Source organism: Vicugna pacos, unplaced genomic scaffold (genome assembly GCF_048564905.1).
Source record: "Vicugna pacos unplaced genomic scaffold, VicPac4 scaffold_20, whole genome shotgun sequence".
NCBI classification, from domain to species: Eukaryota; Metazoa; Chordata; class Mammalia; order Artiodactyla; family Camelidae; genus Vicugna; species Vicugna pacos.
In genome coordinates this window covers 78,741,322-78,762,107 of record NW_027328741.1, presented here as the reverse complement: position 1 = coordinate 78,762,107, position 20,786 = coordinate 78,741,322, and the positions used below count along the sequence as shown (strand labels likewise).

Sequence of the window (20,786 nt, the reverse complement as noted above, 5' to 3'; positions counted from 1 at the left end):
GATTGGTTGACTTTTTTCCTATGGTCTTTTTAATATCTATTTTATTTATTTCCTCCCCATTATTGATGATTTCTTTCCTTCCACTGCCTTTTTGGTCTTGTTTTTCTACTTCATTCTGCTGGAGGGTTAAATTGTTTATTTGTGGTTGTTCTTCTTTCTTGAGGAAGGCCTGTATCAGTATTAACTCCCCTCTCAGCACTGCTTTTGCTGTGTCCCATAAATTTTGTGTGGTTTTGCTTTCATTTTCTTTTGTCTCAAGGTAATTTGACATTTCAGCATTGATTTCTTCATTGACCCATTGGTTTTTTAATAACATAATGTTTTATCTCCATGTTTTCCTTTGTTCTCCTTTTTTCTCTGTTGTTGATTTCTAGCTTCATGGTATTGTGTTCAGTAAAGATGCTTGAGGTAATTTTTATCTTCTTAAAATTGCTGAGATTTCTTTTGTGCCCAAGTACACCATGAATCCTGGAAAATATTCCACGTGCACTTGAAAAGCATATATATATCCTGATTTGGGGGGGTTGCAATGCTTTGAAAATATCCACCAAGTGTAATATTTCTATTGTATTGTTTAATTTTTCTGTTGCCTAATTTATTTTCTATCTCGATGATTTGTTCAGTGATGTTAATGCATTGTTCAAATCTCCAAATATGAATCCCACTTTATATCTGTTAGTAATTATTTTATGTACTTAGGTGCTCCTCTATTTGGTGCATATGTATTAACGAGTGGGCTATTCTCATACTGTATCACTCCTTCAATCATTATAAAATGTCCTTCTTTATCTTTCTTTATGACCTTTGTTTTAAAGACTATTTTGTCTGAAATCAGTAATGCAACAACTGTTTTTTGGCTTTTCCAATTGTATGGAATACCCTTTCCATCCTTTCATTCTCAATCTATATCTGTCCTACTCTCTGAAGTAGGTCTCTTGTATGCAACATATTGAAGGTTCTTGCTTTATTATACAGCCTGCCACTCTATGACTTTCGACTGGAGCATTTAGTCCATTAACTTTTAAAATAATTGATGATAGGCTTGTGTTTACTGCCACTTTGACCTTATCTTTACAGTTGATTTGTTATTTCCTCTTTATTCCTTTCATCTTCCTTTTATGGTTTGGTCATTTTCCTTTGTATTATCATGAAATTTATTTAGTTTTAGTGACTCCCGAATAAGTTTTTGTTTTCTTGTTACCCTTTTTTAGAAGTCCATTAGACCATTACCATAACTGCTTTTATTAAATGGATAGTTAGATTATCTCAAACCTATCCTATCTGAGAACAAAAAATTTAAAATGAAAGACCAAAAAAAAAAAAATTCTGTATTTCCCTGCCTCCCTCTTCCACTCTCAATGATTTGTATGACTTCTTTTAAAATTTTGTGTTTATTTTATTTGTCATTCATGAATTATCACCTTTCCAGCTGTGAGTATCACATTTCTGTTGCATCCTGCTGCTTTTCTTTTTAGAGAAGACTTTTCAATAATTATTTTAGCATGTTGCTAAACTCTTGAAGATTTTTCTTATCTGTGGAGTCCTTTATTTCTACTTCTACCAAAAAGAATTGCATTGCTGGTGAAAGTATCCTACAGTATTTAATTTTTTCATTCAGGACTTTGAATATGTCTTGCCACTCCATTCTGGCCTGTAGTATTTGTGTAGAAAAATCAGCTAATAGCTTTATGGGGATTCCCTTATACCTCACACTTTACCATTCTCTTGTTGCCTTTTGGATCATTTCTTTATCTTTGACTCTGGCCACCTTAATTATATGTCTTAGTGCAGGTGTATTTGTGTTCTTCATGTTTGGGACACACTGGGCTTCCTGTATTTGGATATCTGATTCCTTCTTTAAGTTTTGGAAGTTCTCAGTCATGATTTCTAGAAAAACTTTGCAATCCCCTTTGATCTTTCTTCCCCTTCTTGGACTTCTATCTTGCCAAGATTGGCATGCTTTCTATTATCTCATAGGTCTCTTGAGCTTTTTTCAATTGTTTCTCATTGTTTCTCTTGTAGCTCTTCTGATTGGGTGCTTTCTATTGTCGTGTCTTCTAAGTCACTAATTCATTCCTCTGCATTATCTAGTCAGCTTTGCTACACCTTTAAATCATTCCTCATCTCAGTCAACATGTTTACCTATTCTACTCGGCACTTCATTAAATCTTCCATTTCATTTTTGACATATTTTATATCTGTAAACACTATCTCTTTTATTACCTTCAGTATTTGGTCACTCTGTTTTTGAAATCTTGATCAAGTTGGATATCGATGTCTATTTCACTGATCATTCTTTCAGGTGATTTCTCTTGTTCTTTTAATAGGGAATTGTTTCTATGCTTCTTCAAATTTCTACTACCTCTCTGGCACTGTGGTTTTTGGTGTATCAGTTATCTACTGTGGTCCTAAAGGAGTTTAACTACCTAAAGCCTATGTAGTTATACAACTTAGAAAAGAGATAAAAGAGAGAGAAAGATAAAGAATTTTAAAGAAGGGCTAAATAAAGTTTTGAAGGCATTGTAAAATGAATAATAGAAAAGGAATTTGAAGCAGAGGTTTGAAAAATAATAATAATAAATAAATTTAAAAAATTTCAAAGGGATTAAAATTGGGGTATATATAATTCAATAAGAAATAAAAATTAAGAGTGTAATAGAAAATGGAACTGGTAAAAACAGATTAATACAAGGGGGTGGTCAGTGTCCTCCTGGATACTATGTACATTTAATGTGAATTCTTTCTTTATTCATCCTGATTTGGAATCTCAGGTTGTTGTTTCCAGAGGCCCTCCATTGGAGCCCTCATCTGTTCTGCTCCCAGGGCAGGTCATCAAGCAGATCGATCCTACACCCAACACTGGGTCTGATGAAGCTCTCTTTACTCTGGGCTGGCTTGTCACTGCCCTGCCCGATACTGCAGTCAGATGTTGCAGACTGACAAGGCAGGATTGGGCATCATGACCTCTCCCAGCCCAATGGTCAGGGACTGTATTCCAGCCCAAAATTTGAGGGGCCATCCTCCCCCTCAGGTTGCTGATCACTCTGCTGCTCTGTGCCACTTTATGCTCTGCCTAAGGTTTGCACACCAGAAGTGGGCTGAGGGAAGACTGAGGAACAGCCCTGTACCTGGTCTGGGCCAAAATCCAGCTCCTTGTTTGTCTTGGCAGACAAGTTCTCTGAGGAACCAGACAGTAGTATAATATGTGCCTCAGGCTGTAGACAAGTCTCGGTCTGGCCCTTGAGGCTGCTAATTCCTTAGGTGTAGATGCAGGTTTTACACCCTCTGCCACATGGTTGTAAAGCACCAGAAGGTATGGTGGCTGTGTCTGAGCCCCAGCTATCTTCACCAAGAAACTTTTGTGGATTTTCAGAGATGGGGAATGCACCCTTTCATCCACAGGGCACATTTGCCCTGTTGTTTTATGGAGGGCCCACATTGTTCTGCCCTGTGCACCCACAGCCATGACACAAAGCCAACTACATTCCCCCAGGCCACCACAGTGCAGCCATCCCCATCTACCACCCAGCTCGGGCAACAAGGCCCTGCCCTCAGCTTCTGGGCTGCATCTTTGGCTGAGTGTCACAGGGATCCTCTGTGCCTGTTTTACTTAGTTCTGTCAGTCAACTTATACTATGTACATGTACAAGACTTGGAGGCTCCCCCTCTGTCCTGCCAATCACTCAGTTTGAGAGGGGAGACACAGTGAATGAGCACCAGCCCTTCTTTGCTGCTCCCTCACTTTGGGAATTGCCCCACTCTGTTTTGTCTTTTCTTCTTTCTTTCCTCCTTTTCTCCTACCAGATTTTTTGCATCTTAACTATTGAAGAGGAGAATGATCTGTCAGAGTTCTGGAGGTTCTCTGGTTAGCTGGGTGGGTCTGTGTATATGAGTCTTGGTGCATTTGATTAAAAGGGTGAGCTACGAGCATCTTTCTTCTCCACCATCTTTGCCTCCCCACCGAAAAGTCTCACTTTATGGTGGAAGATAAATATAGTCTGGAAATAAATGGAAAATATATTCCATGAAAATGACAAGAGAGTGCAGATTGCAATGCTCAACTCATACAAAACACGTTTTTAAATAGGGGCCAAAATGAAACAAATATGAGACTATATAAATAAAAACTGATCAATAAAAAATAGGGTGTTACACTCATTAAATTATATATGGACCCAAAACCACAGATCCAAAGTATAAAATGAAATTTTACTAGACATGAAAGATTTAATTCATTATAAAACAATAATAATAGATGAGTTTAACACCTAACTATTCTGATAGCCAGATAATCCAGAATGAATATCTGTAAGGAAACAGAGATCTTCATAGCATATAAGATCATTTGAACCTAACTGAGCTATTGGACACTGCATCAGAAAATTAGAACACATAAACATTTCAAGTGTTCACAGGATGTTATCTAAGGAATTAACCACATATTATGTCATAAAAATTGCCTCAGGAACTTTAAGCAAATTTAGATTTCAGCAAGTATTTTTCCATACACAAAAGTAAGAAACTGTGTATCAACTCTAGAAAGAAAAATAGAAAAAGCACTATCAAGAAGTCAAACCACATCCTTTAAAGAAATACAATAAAACAAGGTCAATGATGAAATCAAAGCGGTAATAAAATCATACCTGGAGACAAATTAAAATGAAAACACAGCTTCATAAAACATACGGGATGCAGCAAAGACAAATCTAAGAGGGAAGTTGAGAACAAATCAAAACTTCTACAAGGAACTAGAAAAACATCATAGAAAGGATGAAGCATACTGCCCAAAATAACAAGAAATAAGAACAAACAAAACCCAAAGGCAGTAGAATGAGAAATCTGTAATGCTTATGTTGAAAAAAAATAAAATAATAGTTGAAAAATAAATTACAAATCATAAAATCAACCCATATAATTTTTTAAAAAATATTAAAAAACAGGTAAGTATTTAGCCAGGCTTATCAAGAAACAGAGAGTGGACCCAAACAAAATAAGAAATGAAAGAGTAGAAATAATATCTGATATTTCAGAAATACAAAAAAAGATTATGAAAGCACAACGAGCGGTTACTTGACAACAAACTGGACGATCTAAAAGAAATGGACAAATTTCTAGAAACGTACATCCCGCCAACACTGAATAAAGAGAAAACTGAGAACATTAAAAGAGCAATCAGTATAAGTTAAATAAATTGTATAATTTTATAAACACCCCTTGAACAAAATGCCTGGATGCCTTCACTAATAATTTTTCCCCCCAAATATTTTAAGAAATGAAGGAGGAAGGAAAATTCCCAAAGTTATTCCATGAGGCCACCATTACCCTGATAACAAAATCAGTCAAAGACACTACCAAAGAAAAAATGAAAATGAAAACGCAATATCCTTGATGAATGATGATATCAATTCAAAAATCCTAGAAAAACATCAACAAATGAATCCAGCAATACTTAGAAAGGTTTATACACGATGATCAGTTGGATTCCTTCCAGAGTCTCAAGGATGGTTTAACATACACAAGTTAATCAGCATGACACTTATCTAATAAAGGAAGGACAAAACTCACAAGACCATGTCAATACACAAAGTATAAGCATTTGACAAAATTGAGCATACATTCATCATCAGAATTCTCATGAAAGTAAGTAAAATGGGATCACCTCTCAACATACTAAAGGTCATTTATGACAATTTATAATACTCAGGGGAAAGGGTGAAAGAATTCTGGGTGAATATGGGAACAAGACAAGGATTCCTACTCTCATCAATTCTGTTCAATAGTAATAGAAGAAAGGAAAAGGAAAAGAAAAAGAAGAAAAAGAAATGCAAAATGGAAAGAAAGAGGCAAAATTGTCACCAGTACTGATGGCATAACAATCTTCATAGAGAGTCCTAGGGGCTCCACACTGACTATTATACACAATAAATAATTTCATCAAGGGAGCAGGGTACAAAATTAATGTAAAGAAGTCTCTTGCATTTCTACACATTAATCATGAGATACCATAAAATGGACGTTGAAAGCAATAATATTTAAAACCCCATACCCCCGAAAATCCTCGAATAAATGTAACCACATATGTGAAAGTTCTAAACACTGAAAATTATAAAACATTGACAAAGAAATTAAAAATGATTCAAAGAAATGGAAAGATGTCTTGTGCTCTTGAATTGAAAGAGTTCATATTGTTAACATGGCCGTACTACACAAAGAAACCTACAGATTTAGTGCAATTCCTGTTACAAAGCTGTAGTATTTTCCACAGAATGAGAAAATAAATAACTCTAAATTTTACATGAAACCATTAAAAATTGCCAAAATGATCTTGAGAAAAAACAATAAATCTGGAGGTATAAACCTCCCAGATACCTTACTCTACTACACACCTACAGTAAAAAAAAACAGTATGGCATTGGCACAGAGATATAATCAATAAAAACAGAGAACCTAGAAATAATTCCACACAGCCATGAGCAATGAACCTATGATTAAAAAAAAGCAAGAGTACACAATGGAAAAAAGACAGTCACGGCAATGGATGGTGTTGGAAAGCTGGACATCTACATGTAAAACAGTGAAATGAGAGAATTTCCTGACATCATATACAAAAATAAACTCCAAGTTTATTAAGGACCTAAATGTAAGACCTGATAGTATAAAACTGCTAGAAGGGAATATAGGTGATAAACTTTTGTATATATATCATAGGATTATTTTCTTATATCATTCTCCTAAGGCAAAAGAAATAAAAGCAAAAATAAACAAGTGGGATGTAAATAAACTTGAAACTTTCGGTACAGCTCAGTACACAATCAATGAAATGAAAAGATTGTGTAATTGGAGAACATATTTGCAAACAATGCAAGTGACCAGGGGTTAATAGATGTATGTTAATAGATGTAACATGGATTTAAGTTACACAACTCAAGGTGAAAAACAAAAACCCAATCAAAAACAAGAGCATAATACCTGAGTTAATTTTTTCCCAAAGAAAACATGCAGATGCGTAACAGGCAAGTGATAAAATTGCTCAACATTACTAATTATTAGGTAATTGCAAATCAAAACCACAATGTGATATCACTTCACACTGGACAAACGGCTATTATCAAAAAGTCTACAAATAGTGTTGGAGACGATGTGTAGGTAAGAAATCTCTTGTATACCTTTAGTAGAAATGTAAATTGGTACAACTTCTTTGGAAAATATTATTCAGGTTTGTTTAAAATCTAAAAATTTAACTACCATATGACCCAGTAATACCTCTCCTAGGAAAAATCTGGGGAAAAATAACTAAATTGAGAAGAACCAATGTTCATGACAGCACTGTTTATAATATGCAAGACAAGGAAGAAATCCAAGAGTCCACAGTAGACTATGGACTTAAGAAGATATGATGTTTCTATAAATATGCAATGGAATAATACTCAGCCATGAAAATGTATAACACATTGCTATTTCAGCATCCTGAATGGACTTGGTAAATAATGTGCTTAGTGATGTAACTTAGACAAAGACAAAAGTATATAATATAATTTATATGTGGAATCTAAAGAATAACAAATATCTGTGTACATCTATCTATAGCTGTCTATTGATAGATGACAGATAGATAGAAAGAAGGATAATAAATGATAGATAGGTAGATAGAGAGATAGAGAGAGAGAGAGAGAGAGATAGATAGATAGATAGATAGATAGATAGATAGATAGATAGATAGAAGGATAATACATGATAGATTGGTAGAGAGATAGACAGATAGACAGATAGATAGATAGGTAGATAGAGACATGTTGGAGAGGTAAAGAGATTAGTTAGACAAGACTTAAGCAGACTCAAAGATACGTGAAATAATATATGTTTACCATAGTGGAAGGGAAAGAGTTTTTAATGGTTGAATATTGACAGATAGAAAGTAGTATTCATAAAGGAGAAAAGCAACAAGGAAAATCTGTATAGATTATGGAGTTATACACAATAGTTTAAAATAATTGTAGGTTAAAATTATTGTCGTAATTCATAATGCAATATAATCTACAAAATGATTAGAAAAGCTATGCTGTACATCTGAAACTACACAATATAGTACATCTACAGTACTTCAATGAAAATAAAATATCTGATGTATAATTTAGTCCTGTTTTCTGCTGATAGAATCTTCCTTTAATATTGTTTTGTTTTTACTCTTTACCTTCTATAATTACTGTTTCATATTATTTCTTTTGCTGTTGTGATCATGTTACCAGTTTGAATTATCTATATTTATTGTCCCTGATTTCCTATTTTTCTCTCTTTAAAACATATGGTACAGTAGCATTTAAAAACATACCGAAAGAAACAGATGCAAATTTCTCATGGTCTCTCCTTAGCATTTTGGTCAATGTTTTGCCCATTTTTGCCATTTTATATTTCTTGGAAGACTTCTATTCTGCACCTCTTTTAAGGTGTCTCGGTTTTGTTTTTCTCATCACATTCATGTTTGTTTGTCTGGTAAAGCCTTTATTTTCACTTTATATCTAAGTGATAACTGTGTAAGTATTATTGGGTGAGTGATTTCTTATTTCAGTAGTTTGAAATGTAATTTTATTTACCCGTGGACTATGTTTTCTGCTCAGAAATCTGCTGATAACCTAATGGGGGTTCCTTTGTAGATTATCATAACTATTTTTGGCTGCCTTTAAAATATTACTCTGTCATTGACTTGCCAATTTGCATATGACATATCTTGAAGGAGGTCCCTTTGTCTTAAAGTTATTGGGTTTCGTTGGCTCACGGAATTTTATATCAGTTCCTTACACATGTTCTGGAAGTTATCAACTATTATTTCTTTAAATAAACCATCAGCTGCCTTCTAAATTTTTACTCCCTCCAGGATTCCTCTCTAATGTGCACTTCCAGAGGAAGTCTGATGGCTACTGTTGAATTTCCTCACTTTTTATTATCTTGTATCTCTGCCCTCTCCTATCATTTCTAGTTTTGTTTTGGTGAGTTTGCTTATCCCTCTTCCACAAAGACAGTCTTCATCCAATGCTTCCTGTTGCATTCTTCATCTCATTTATTAAGTTCTCCTTGCCTCCAATAATTTTTAGTAATTTTATAGTTTCAGTCTCTTTGGCACTGTATTCCTTATCATCATTTCATTTATTCCTGAGCTCACTAAACTGCTTTCATAGTTTTGTTTTTTGTATTGAGTTTCTGAATGACACCTATATGGATTCTCTATTAGTTATATGGCAATATACCATGACTTTAAGTTTGTTTGCTGCATGGTTGACATTGTGCGTGTGTTTGTGTGTGTGTGTGCGCAGGTGCGTGTGCGTGTGTGTCTGTGTCGGTGTCTGTGTCTGTGTATCTGTGTGTGCGCGTGCCCTATAAAGTTAGTGTGATTGGTAATGATCTTGATAAATTATTGCTCTGATGACACTATATAACAGATTGGTAGTTGGAGTCCTTGCTTTTATTTTCTGGTAGTTTGCAAAATTGCACAAATTTTGGTTTTACTTACCTGAGCTACCTCTGATAGTATTTCAAAATGGCACTTTCCAGTCGCTACTGTCTGGATAAAAGATGTGGTTTCATTGTCACTTCTTAGACTTCTCGGGTAGTTAATGCCACTCTTGTCACTGGGCCGGTGAACCCTTCCTTTTATCTGATATCCCATGAGACTCAGTGTACACATTGAGGAAAGGTGTAAAACAGGTGGGTATTTAGAATCAGGCAAGTGCCTTTCCTATGTCCAGTGTTGCAATGTATCTTGTCTCCACCACTGTGAATGGGGTGTAGGGACAGTTTCATTAATGTCTGAGTGTCTGAAGGATGGAATTTCTGTCTCCATTGTGGCTCCCTCCTAGTTACATGTGACCATGAGTACTGGTGTAGTTGGAGGCCGAAGCTGTGTGAACCGCTGAGACCCTGTTTCTACTAGGTTCTCTGAAATTGAGGACTCATATATCCTAGTCAGGGGGCCTTGGTTGCATACACCAGATCTGCTCTTCCCACAGTTTAGCCTCTTTTGTGTGTTTTAGTCCACCAAACTACCTATTCACATGCATTCCAGAGTATTCTTTTGTGTTGTATTTATTTTTGTTGTGATGTGTACTTTTTATTGACTGTAGATATAAGGGGAGAGACAAAAATTGTTTAAACTTATGTCACATTTAAAAGTGTATACTTTTTCAATTAAAACCTTAAATTCTACCAAGGACATTATGAAAACAGTATAGAAAGTGAATAAATCAGTTACCTTAATATCATAGTACTACAAAATATTTTGATTTCCCTGGTTTTTTTTTTAACGTGTTTCCCACCTACATGCACATTTTACTGTAATATAACCCTATAATCCCTTTAAAATCAGTTAAATTATTAAAATATTTCTCTGTGCTGTAAATATAGCCCTGTTGGTTATCTAATTTATTACTAGTAGCTTGCACATATCTGTCTTCTCCATCCTTCTGCTCTGTCCCCACAGGAAACCACTACTTGGTACACTACACATATATAAGTCATCCTGTTCCTTTATTTTGATTATTTTTCTTATATCTTTTTTCCTCATTTAAGTGACAACGTAGAGTGTTTTTCTCCGTATGACTTATTTTCCTATGTGCAACACTCTCGGGGTCCAGTCACATTGTTCCAAATGGCAGAATTTTAGTTTTTAATATGACAATGACTAAGAATTTATTATGTTATCTATATCTCACATCTACTTCAGCCAATAATCTGTTAATGGGCAGTTGAGTTGTGCTTCTATCCTTGGCTACTATAAATGATGATGTAAAGAACATTGGGGTAATATATACTTTAAGTAAATATTTTCATTTTTTTCAGATTTATACCAAAAACTGGAATTGCTGCAACATATAATGCTTCTATTTCTCATTTTCTGAGCATTGTCCACACGTTTATAATAGTGGATGCATCAATTTATATTTCCACCAAGAGTGTACATAGTTTACCTCTTCTCAAAATTCTTATTGAAGTTTGTCATTTGTAGACATTTTATTAATAGCCATTTTGGTTGCTGTGAGACTATATTCCATTCTGGTTTTGATTTATGTTTCTTAATGAATAGCAATGTTATGTTTCTATATTTGAGCATGAAAATCATCCACAAGTCTCATTTTGAAAATTTTCCATGAAGATATTTCAATTGTTTTCAAGTTGGTGTTTTGTTTTTTTAAATATTGAGTCTATTTTGACATATATATATTATGGATATTAACATCTTGTTGGTTTCATTCTCTGAAATTTTTCCTTCTATTCTGTCTGTTATCATATCTCTTGTTGAAGATTTCTTTGCTCTGCAAAAGGTTTTGCACTTCACACTTATACAAGAATTAGAATCCCTGTAACGCATAATACAATATTTTTTCCTTAGTAACCTAAAAACTGTAATTGTTACCTTTCTTTTTTTTATTTGGAGACAGATCAAAAATAAGCATTGCCATGATTTATCTCAAAGTCATTTCTGCTCCTGTTCTTTGTCAGAAATTGTATAGTTTCAGGCTTTACATTTAGGAAATCAATCCATTTTTATCTTATGTTGTATACTATGGAAGGAAGTGCTCTTACATCTTCCTTTTACATGTATTGTACAGCTTTCCCAGATCTACTTATTGAAGAGAATAACTTTTTTCCATTGTATACTCTTGCATTCTTCATTGTAGACTAATTGACCATATGTGTGTGGGTTTATTTTAGGACTCTTTATTTTGTTCCATTGATCTATGTGTTTTTAAAGTGCCATATATTGATGCATTTATTACTGTAGCTTTGTAGTACATTATAAATTCAAGGAGGATAATACCCACAGCTTTGCTCATTTTAAATATAATTTTAGAAAATTTGGATCTTTCAAATTTTTGTATAAATTTTATTATTTTTTCTCCTTGTTTTGTGAAGAAACATGAATTATGTAAGAAAAGAAATTTACTAAAAGAAAAAACCTGAGAAAAATTGTAAAGTGTAGAGGATAAATCATACAATATTAACAACAACTGGATTGCTGTATAAATCAAAGAAAAAATATATAAAGAAAAATGACAATGAAAACAAAATCCATGGGGTATAAAAAAAGCAGTATTAATAGGGATGCTTATAGCAATATAATCCCAGTTATTCAAATAAGAAAAATGTCTCACTTACAACATATTCTTTAGAACAAAATTTGTAGGAAAATAATAAACAGTTTTGTTAGTAGAAGGAAAGACAGCTGAAAGGTCAGAACATAATTTAATAAAATAAAGATTAAAGACAGAAACATTTAATCAAAATAAATAATGGCTTTTCAAAGGTAAATAATGTTGATAAACTTTAACCAGACACATGAACAAAAAAGGGAGTACAGATTAATAAGCTCAGAAATAAATGAGAAGTTACAGCTTATATCAAAGAAATACAAAGCATCATATGAAGTTACAACAAATAATATGCTAACAAAATGGAAACCCTAGAAGAAATGGACAATTTCTATGAAAGAACTAATCTCCAGAATGGAATGAGAAAGAAAATATGAACAGATTATCACTAATGAAATTGAATCAGTAATTAAACAAAATCTCCCAAGAAACAAAATTCCAGGCCTAGACAGCTTCACAGGTGATTTCTGCCAAACATTTAAAGAAGAGCTATCACCTATACTTCTCAGCATATTCCAAAATTTTCGAGAGGAATGGAGGCTTCCAACCCCAAATTTCTGTATCACACTACTACTAAAACTGGAACAAATACCTCAAAAAATTACAGGTTACATACTACTGATAAGCATAGATGCAAAAATCATCACTAAATTATCAGCAAATCAAACAATACATTAAGAGGATTATACATTATGATTAAGTCCATTTTATTCCAGGGATGCAAAATTGATTCAATGCCCACAAATTTTTCAGTATGATACACCACACTAACAACCTGAAGAATAAAATTTATATGGGCACCTCAATAGAGTCAAAAAATATATTGACAATTTGAGTATCTATTTATGAATATATTCCTCCTCAAAGTGAGCATGAGGAAACATAACTCAACACAGTTAAGGTCTTATATCACAAGAACTCAGCTAACATGACACTCACTGATTAAAAGCTTAAAGCATCTCCAATAAGAGCAGGAAGAAGAGAAGAATGCTCACTCTTACTACTTTTATTAGTTATAATATTGGAAATTCTAGCCATAGTTATCCAAAATAAAAGTAAGTAAAATATAGCTAATTAAGAAAAGGAGTAAAAGTATCTGCTTGCAGATGACATAATTTAAACAGAAATCCGATAAATGGTGCCACAATACTACTAGGGCTTATCAATGCATTTGGTAAAATTTCCAAATGTAAAATTAACATAGAGAAATCTTGCATTTCTACACACTAACAAGAAGCTAACTGATACAGAAAGTGAGGGAACTGTCTCATTTACAGTTGCATTACAAAAAAAAATCAAAAAATATATCCAACCAAGGAGGTAAAAGACCTCTATTCAGAAAAGTATAAAATATTTATAACAGAAATTGAAGATAATGCAAACAGATGAAAGGATAAATTGTGTTCATAGATGAGGAAAAATATATTTTTTAAATGACAGCATAAGCCAAGAAAATGCACAAATTAAATTCAGTGCCTATCAAAATACCAAGGGCATTTTCAGACACTTACAATAAATCATTCAAAAATTTGCATGTAAAGACAAAAGAATTGAAATCACTAAAAAAAAAGAAAGAAAAGAATACAAACAGACTGAAAACACAAACAACTTTGACAAAGAACAAAGAGGATATATCACTGTCCCTCATTTTAAACTATAATACAAAGCTACAGTAATAAAAAGAATACAGTAGTGACACAGAACAAGCAGAATATTAGAACACAAAGAATGCCTGAAAATGAAATCAGACACTTATGGTCATTTAGCCCATTACAAAAATGAATATACAGTGGGGGAAAGGTAACCAACAGGCACATGAAACCGATCAACATCACTGACCATCAGAAAAATGCAAGTCCAAAACACAATGAGATTTTATGTCACGCCTGACAGAATGACTATTATCAAAAAGTTAACAAACATAAGTCTTGGTGAGGATGTAAGAAAAACAACCCTGATGCACTGCTGGAGTGAATGGAAATATGTGCAGCCACTGTGGAAAACAACATGGAAATTTATTTAAAAATAAAAATGAAATATAATTCTACATTTCCATATCTGGATACTAATTCCAAGAAAATAAGACACTAATTAGAAGAGATAAATTCAACCACATATTCACTGCAGCATTATTCACAATAGACAGGATATACAAGCAAATTAATTGCTCAAAAGATGATGGATAAAGAAGATATGTGTTTATAAAATATATATCTACCCATTTAACTACAGATTTACCTATATTTATATATATATACATACACACAGAAACTATATATATATGCAGTATATATATATATATATATGTATATGTATACACACTCACATAAAAATACAATGGGTTATTATTCAAGTCTAAATAGATCAAGTTTTTGTCTTTTGCAACAAATGGGTAGACCAAGAGTGTAATATGCTAACTGAAATAAGTCAGAAAGGGAATGACAATTGCTGAATGATTTTATTCACATTTGAAATTTTAAACAAATGAGCTTAACAACATAGAAAATGAGATATACATATAGAAAGAAACAGGTTGTTCACAAGAAGGAGGGAAATGGGGTAAGGAAAAGACAAATTTGAGGAAAATTAAGAGAGAAATTTTTCCAGTTGCAAATTAAATGAATCACGGACAAGAAATATACTCTATGGGGAATAGTCAATAACTATGAAATATCTTTAAATAGCAACATATCATAACTAGATATATTCTGGAGAACAGTTTGAAATGTATTAAAAATAGTGAACAGTATGTTGTGTAGGAGAAACTAACGCAGAGTTATAGATTAAAGTACACTTCAAAAACAAACAAACATGCTTATAGTAAATGAAAATAGATTTGTAATTTACAAAGGCAGGGGTTGGAAAAGGAGAATTTGTTTAATTCACTCAAATGCTACAAACCTCCAGCCTTAAAATAATCGTGTTCTAGGGATGCCCCATATTAACTTCAAAATTACAAGTAATACTGCTTTATGTTCTATATGAATGTTGTTAAGAGATTAGACAATAAGATTTCTCATCACAACCAGATACAAATTGTATTTCTTTAAAATTTTATCTAAATGAGGTAATGAATTCTCCCTAAATTTGCTATGATATATATTACATGATAGGTGTATATCAAATCGCTATCCTGTGCACCTAAACTTACACAATGTTTTATGCCAATTATATCTCAATAAAAGCAGGAGAAATGGAAACTCAAAGGTCGTTTTTCCCATGTCATTTCTCATGATTGTATTTGCAGCAAGTAAACTTGAGTTATGATATACTTATCCTAGTTAAAGATACTAATAAATAAGTGATTCTAATAAGTTATACATAAAGATAGTAATAAAATAAGAGTTTTGCCATGCCTTAAACATTCTTCATCTTAACAGCCCACTGCTTCTGTAGGCATCAAAATTTCAATCTGTGTATTCATCTGAGATTAGGGAATGGATTCAAATTTAAAACTGGCTGCTCTTGCTGTGAGTGATAAAGTTCACTGTCTCTGACCGATGGTCTCATCTCCCCGACAGCATCTGTAAGAAATGAACATGCTAGGTTGCTAAAAATCTAAGCATGGTTAAATCTCAGAACTCCTACAATTCTTAACTGTTTTGCAATGGGAATGCAATACTGACAAACACTTGATTTTGGATAACAATGTTGTGTTTTCTCATGGCTGCATTATGGAATGTGAGGGTAATCCCTGAGATCCACAACATTCTTGCTCAAGTGCTGGGCAAAGTAGTGTAAAGCTTCTGCATTATTAGGACTGGGGACTGATTTCAAAATGATGACTATGCTCACTCTATTTCAGGTAGTCCAAGGGAAGAAAAGTTATTGCAATTTCTAGGTGAATGGGAATAATTCAGTGGTTCAGACCCTACAAATTAGTCAACGTGTGTTCCAAGCCAAAATATGTTGTGTCAACAGTGAGAATTAAAAGAGAAAAACTTAGACATAAGCTTAAATTAAAAAGGTGATACAGTCCTGTGCTGGGCTCTGGGGACTGGAGAATGTGTATGCCTCAGTCCCATTCAAGGGTTTAGAGGCATGGCCCTAACATCAGCTCGGGATTCAATGAGCAGGTAACAATTATTATACTGGGAGAAATATAATCTACCTCTCCCTGATCAGAAGAAAATCTGGTGGCTCAATGAAACTCTTAATTCAGAGAGATTCTAACAGATGCAGAGGAATAATTCACTGATGACTCAACTAAGACAAACTTAGTTACTGCTTAACAATCCATCTTCACACACACACACAGTTGTAGAGAGACTTGTAGTATTTTGTGGGAAGAATTCAGTGGGCAGAGCTCAGAGAATAGATTTCAATGCACCAGCCAACTTTTGTACTTTGGTCAAAAGTCTAGTTTTTCCCAGGTAGAAAACTACAGATGGACAAACAAAGAATATTCTTCTTTACGATTCCTAATTTTGAAAGTAAACTGTAGCTTTTGACTTACCAGTATAGAATCTTGTTAAGATGATCACGGTAAGACCCACTGTCTGATAAGCAAGCTGGAAACTAGCTGCTGAACCAGCCCATCTGAACCCCAGACTGCTAATGTAAACAACAACATAGCCACCATCAGATTTCAGCTGACAAACTTAAAAGCTTGATGTTTCTGTTGTAGGAAGAACCACAGCTGTCCAGACACAGTTCTCCAGCTGCAAGTGGTCTCTTTTCTTCTCTTGGTATAGGTCATTTTGGTGAGATGTTGCTAGAGTTAACCCTGGCCCATTTGCCCATTCTCCACAATATCAAAGACTTTCTTCACAACAGGTGACAAATTTTCAGGACTCAATTTTACCATTCCAGTCTTATCAGCTGACACTGGCTGCATCATTGTAAGCAGAAGCCTTAGGGTCCCTGACCTAGCCTACAATTTTCCAGCAATTCAGGGCATTTCACATTCTGAAAATGCTTCGCTTTTTATTTTAAATTAATGGGAAATAGTCAAAGACTTCCATGAATATTTTATATTTCTTAATATCTGCAGAAATTTGGTATTCTTGCACTTGGACAAATTTTTAATTCTATCACCCTCACCTCCTTCTAGTCCACACATTTTAGATTGCAATTTGATTACTGAATACCACCACCCCATCCAAGGGAATAGTACATCTTAGAAATTTCCTGTGTGAAGGTTAGAAGGGGCACAAGTTATGTGGGGTATATAAACCTACATTAAATGTTTGCAATGGCAGTGTCTCTTCTGGAAAAGCTCTTATTCTACGAAGTAAATTAATTAGAAGGCAATATAGTTATTGGTATGGGGAAGAGAATCAAATTTTTTGGGATGGGTGGGTGATGAAGAGACAGGAATATATCCCACAAATGAGAAAGGAATGATTTAGGCCTATGGAGGTATGACTTGAGAAGAAAATAATACATAGTCTTCTGTACCTACCTCCAATTACTGTCTTGAGTGACTAGTCCTTGCACTATGAAAAGAGCTAGTTTGTGGTGTAAAGACCATAACGAAATAGTTTGAAAACCAAGAGTTTTGTTGTTTCAGGAAAGTAGATATTGCTTAAAGTCAACATGTATTTTTCAATCACTAAATACTAAAATGCATACTATGGCATGTGCTGTGCTTACTGTGGTGGTATCCAAGATAGACAAGGAAAGTGGGATAGACAGAAAACATCTGGAGGAGGTGGTTTCTGTGCTGAGAGGAGGATAGTCTAAGTAGGTAAAATGAGGACACCCAACGTCCAAGTATGAGCTGGAGTAAAACTGTTGAGGTTTGAACTAACATGGTTGAGAAGCATTTGCCTGGATATATATCCAGATACACTGAAACATAAAGATATGTCAAGGTAGTCAGATGCCAGATTTATAAAGTAATGACTAAGCTAAGTTGAGTTAATTTTGTGTGATTAGATTTGGAAAGGCATTAAGTTTCACCCTGAGGATGTAACCTTCTTTGGCTGGAACATAAAAGCAACATAAATTAATAACTAGAAAATATAGTGTAGACTCTTGAGGGCAGGAAATGAAAGCACCAATTGGAATGCTTTGAGAACAGCACAAAGAAGACCATAGATAAATTACTTCTTAAATTCTACCACATGCTGAATGTGCCATCTGAGAATACATCATGTGACCTTTTTGATTCCAGGGATGACATAATAGAGACCATGATCCCTGGGCCGGTTCCTGAATGTATCTCCTGTTCCAAACTATCCTAACTTAACACATTTAATACTTTCCAGGATGAACCAGAAACCACTTGGTACTTTTCCCTCTCTCCATGTTTTATTATTTTTCCAAATTCTTCCATTTTTTCTTTTTCCTTACATGAAAATATTTAAATTTACTCCCATACTGTTCCATCTAAGATCATATCAAACAAATATCTCTTTTTTTCTTTGAATGGCAAGTTAGTCTCCCATTTAATTCTTAATTCTTTTAAAAAATACTAAGGAAAATACAGGTACACATCTATGTTTAATGTTCAAATAAGAAAATAGCAGATAGTTGTCGACATTTGCCAACATCAGTTATAATCTTTGTTCCCTGCATAATCTGGTAGTTCTCTGGTAGATCAGTTGTTATTAGGATGACGTTCATAAACTGAAGATGGCTGATGAGTTGGCCTTGAAAGGGAAGTAGCTGATGTATCAGCTATCACTGGCACTGGAAAGCGTGGGTTGCACCCTGGTTGAAGTTTAGGAAAATGACCTTCATTTGCAGATATGTTCTGATATGTATTTGGAAAAGTAGAAGGCTCCAACATCAGTCCAAAATAATTGTTCTGTTTGGGAGATAAGATACTCTACTGAGAAGTAGAAATTCTACTTCAAATGGAGTTCACAACACGGCCATTTATTTCATTGTAACTGCTTTGAGAGTGCCCATGGACAGTGGTCAACTGATTGAAAATAGCTCGTTGATCCACTGCAATTTGTTCTGTTGGTCTGACATTGATGATGGAGGAGAAAAATCACCTCTGATCGGGGTAGTTGTATCACCAATTATGTGGCTAGTAGAGGGCTTTCTCATTAGAGGCATGTGTAAATTTGCAGAAGGTAAAAATGCACTTTCTTCAATAGTGTCAGCCACAAATTCAGAATTATTATTATCCACATTATACCCTGCTTTAAAGTGCTGCTCTTTGAAGTCTTCAGGCAATGAAGATACCAGAGAGGAATTTTTAATCCCAACTCTTCTTTTTATTCTCACTAAAACCTGGGGACAGCCTCGTTTAAAATTTGGATTATGATAAAAGTGCAGCTATAAAAAAAAGGAGAAACATTTTAGTAATATTTATACCAAAATACAAGACTACAATAAGCCTAACGTATAAAACCTGATTCCACGTTTACTATACAAGGATAATATCATCAAAATATGAACATTGCTAACAATATTTTGAAGTTCCTTATTTGGAAAATACACATTTAATTATTATAGTCATCAAATTTAAATGTTAGCATTTACAGTAACGGTGAATGCCACTTTTGAAAAGCAGCTTTAATACCTTTATATGAATTTCTGGAAAGATTCATAGTTGTAAGCAAAGTTTCTCATAATCTTGAATAATTAAGGCACTGTCCTCATTTTTTAGAGTAAAGTATTTTAGCCTTAATAGTTTTATACAATTTTCAAAATCTAGCTTTACATTTATATTACCATAGATTGATGTACAAAATAAAATTTTATACATAAGTTACCAATTCGTAACTAAAATTTGTGTATACCTTGCTTGAAACAGAGGCTTCTTTTTCTTCTGCTAGAAAGTCAACTAGACAAGCAGATCTTTGAAATTTCTGCCGCACTTTCCTAAACCCATAAAAGTTAATGGGTCTAAGTAAACTTTTCATACTTCCAGTTTCAAATATTCTGAAAGGGGCCTTTTTTTCCAAAACTTCCTTCTTCAAGACAACTTCATCAATCACTATGGAAGATCCATTATCACCCCACCAGATGGATTTAAATTGGTCACTCCCAGACATTTTCCAGAGCTTTCTTGGAAATGTCAGAGAACCAAAATCATTATCTTCATCTGGTTCAGAGACACAATGTGTGTAGCATGGTCTTTTTATCAAGGATTCTTCAGACAAATTCTGAAAAGCATTTTCTTCAATCATAGAACTCAAGTCCAAGTCCTCAGAGAATGTTTGATCACACAATAGAGATCTACCGGAGTTTCCTGAGCCAGTTGGTCCATCTTTATGAGACATATCTTGAATTTCTGAAGAAATATGTGCCATCTCAAATAACTTTTTCTACAGCTACATTTCTAATCTGCATGATTTTGAGCACTGCAGCTTCAAATGCTGCTTTGGCAGGCCTGAACAGATAAACTGCTAGGCCTTCACAATGGTTCTCAACTTGAGAAGCTGTGACATCACAAAACGACTGGTATCCCAGCAACTCAAGTGTAACATTCAGCCAGTGTTTACTTGTCATTCATCCAGTTAAAATGAAACATATAGGATGATTTTTTTACAGTGTGATCTGCAAATATTATCCCAACACATTTTTATAAATAATTTAGTTTTGGGGTGTATGAAATAAAATCAATCTCCATACTTTTGTATTGAAATTTATGCCAGATTTGTGAACAGAGTATAAATATAGCACAAATTATATAAAATAACTTTAAAGTTTTGGAATTTAAAGTGAAATTCGTGTAAAACTTGT

General features: G+C 34.0%; 1 protein-coding gene across 1 annotated transcript; it reads right to left on the bottom strand.

Annotated features, from left to right (window-relative positions):
- Positions 1 to 18,740: 18,740 nt before the first annotated feature.
- On the bottom strand, positions 18,741 to 20,570 carry LOC140694048 (heat shock transcription factor, Y-linked-like). The gene is made up of 2 exons (XM_072957521.1): positions 19,841 to 20,570; positions 18,741 to 19,373 (listed from the first exon to the last, which is right to left on the bottom strand). The coding sequence occupies exons 1-2, from the start codon at positions 20,351 to 20,353 to the stop codon at positions 19,008 to 19,010; spliced, it is 879 nt and encodes a 292-aa protein (XP_072813622.1). The 5' UTR covers positions 20,354 to 20,570; the 3' UTR covers positions 18,741 to 19,007.
- Between the last annotated feature and the right edge of the window lie 216 nt (positions 20,571 to 20,786).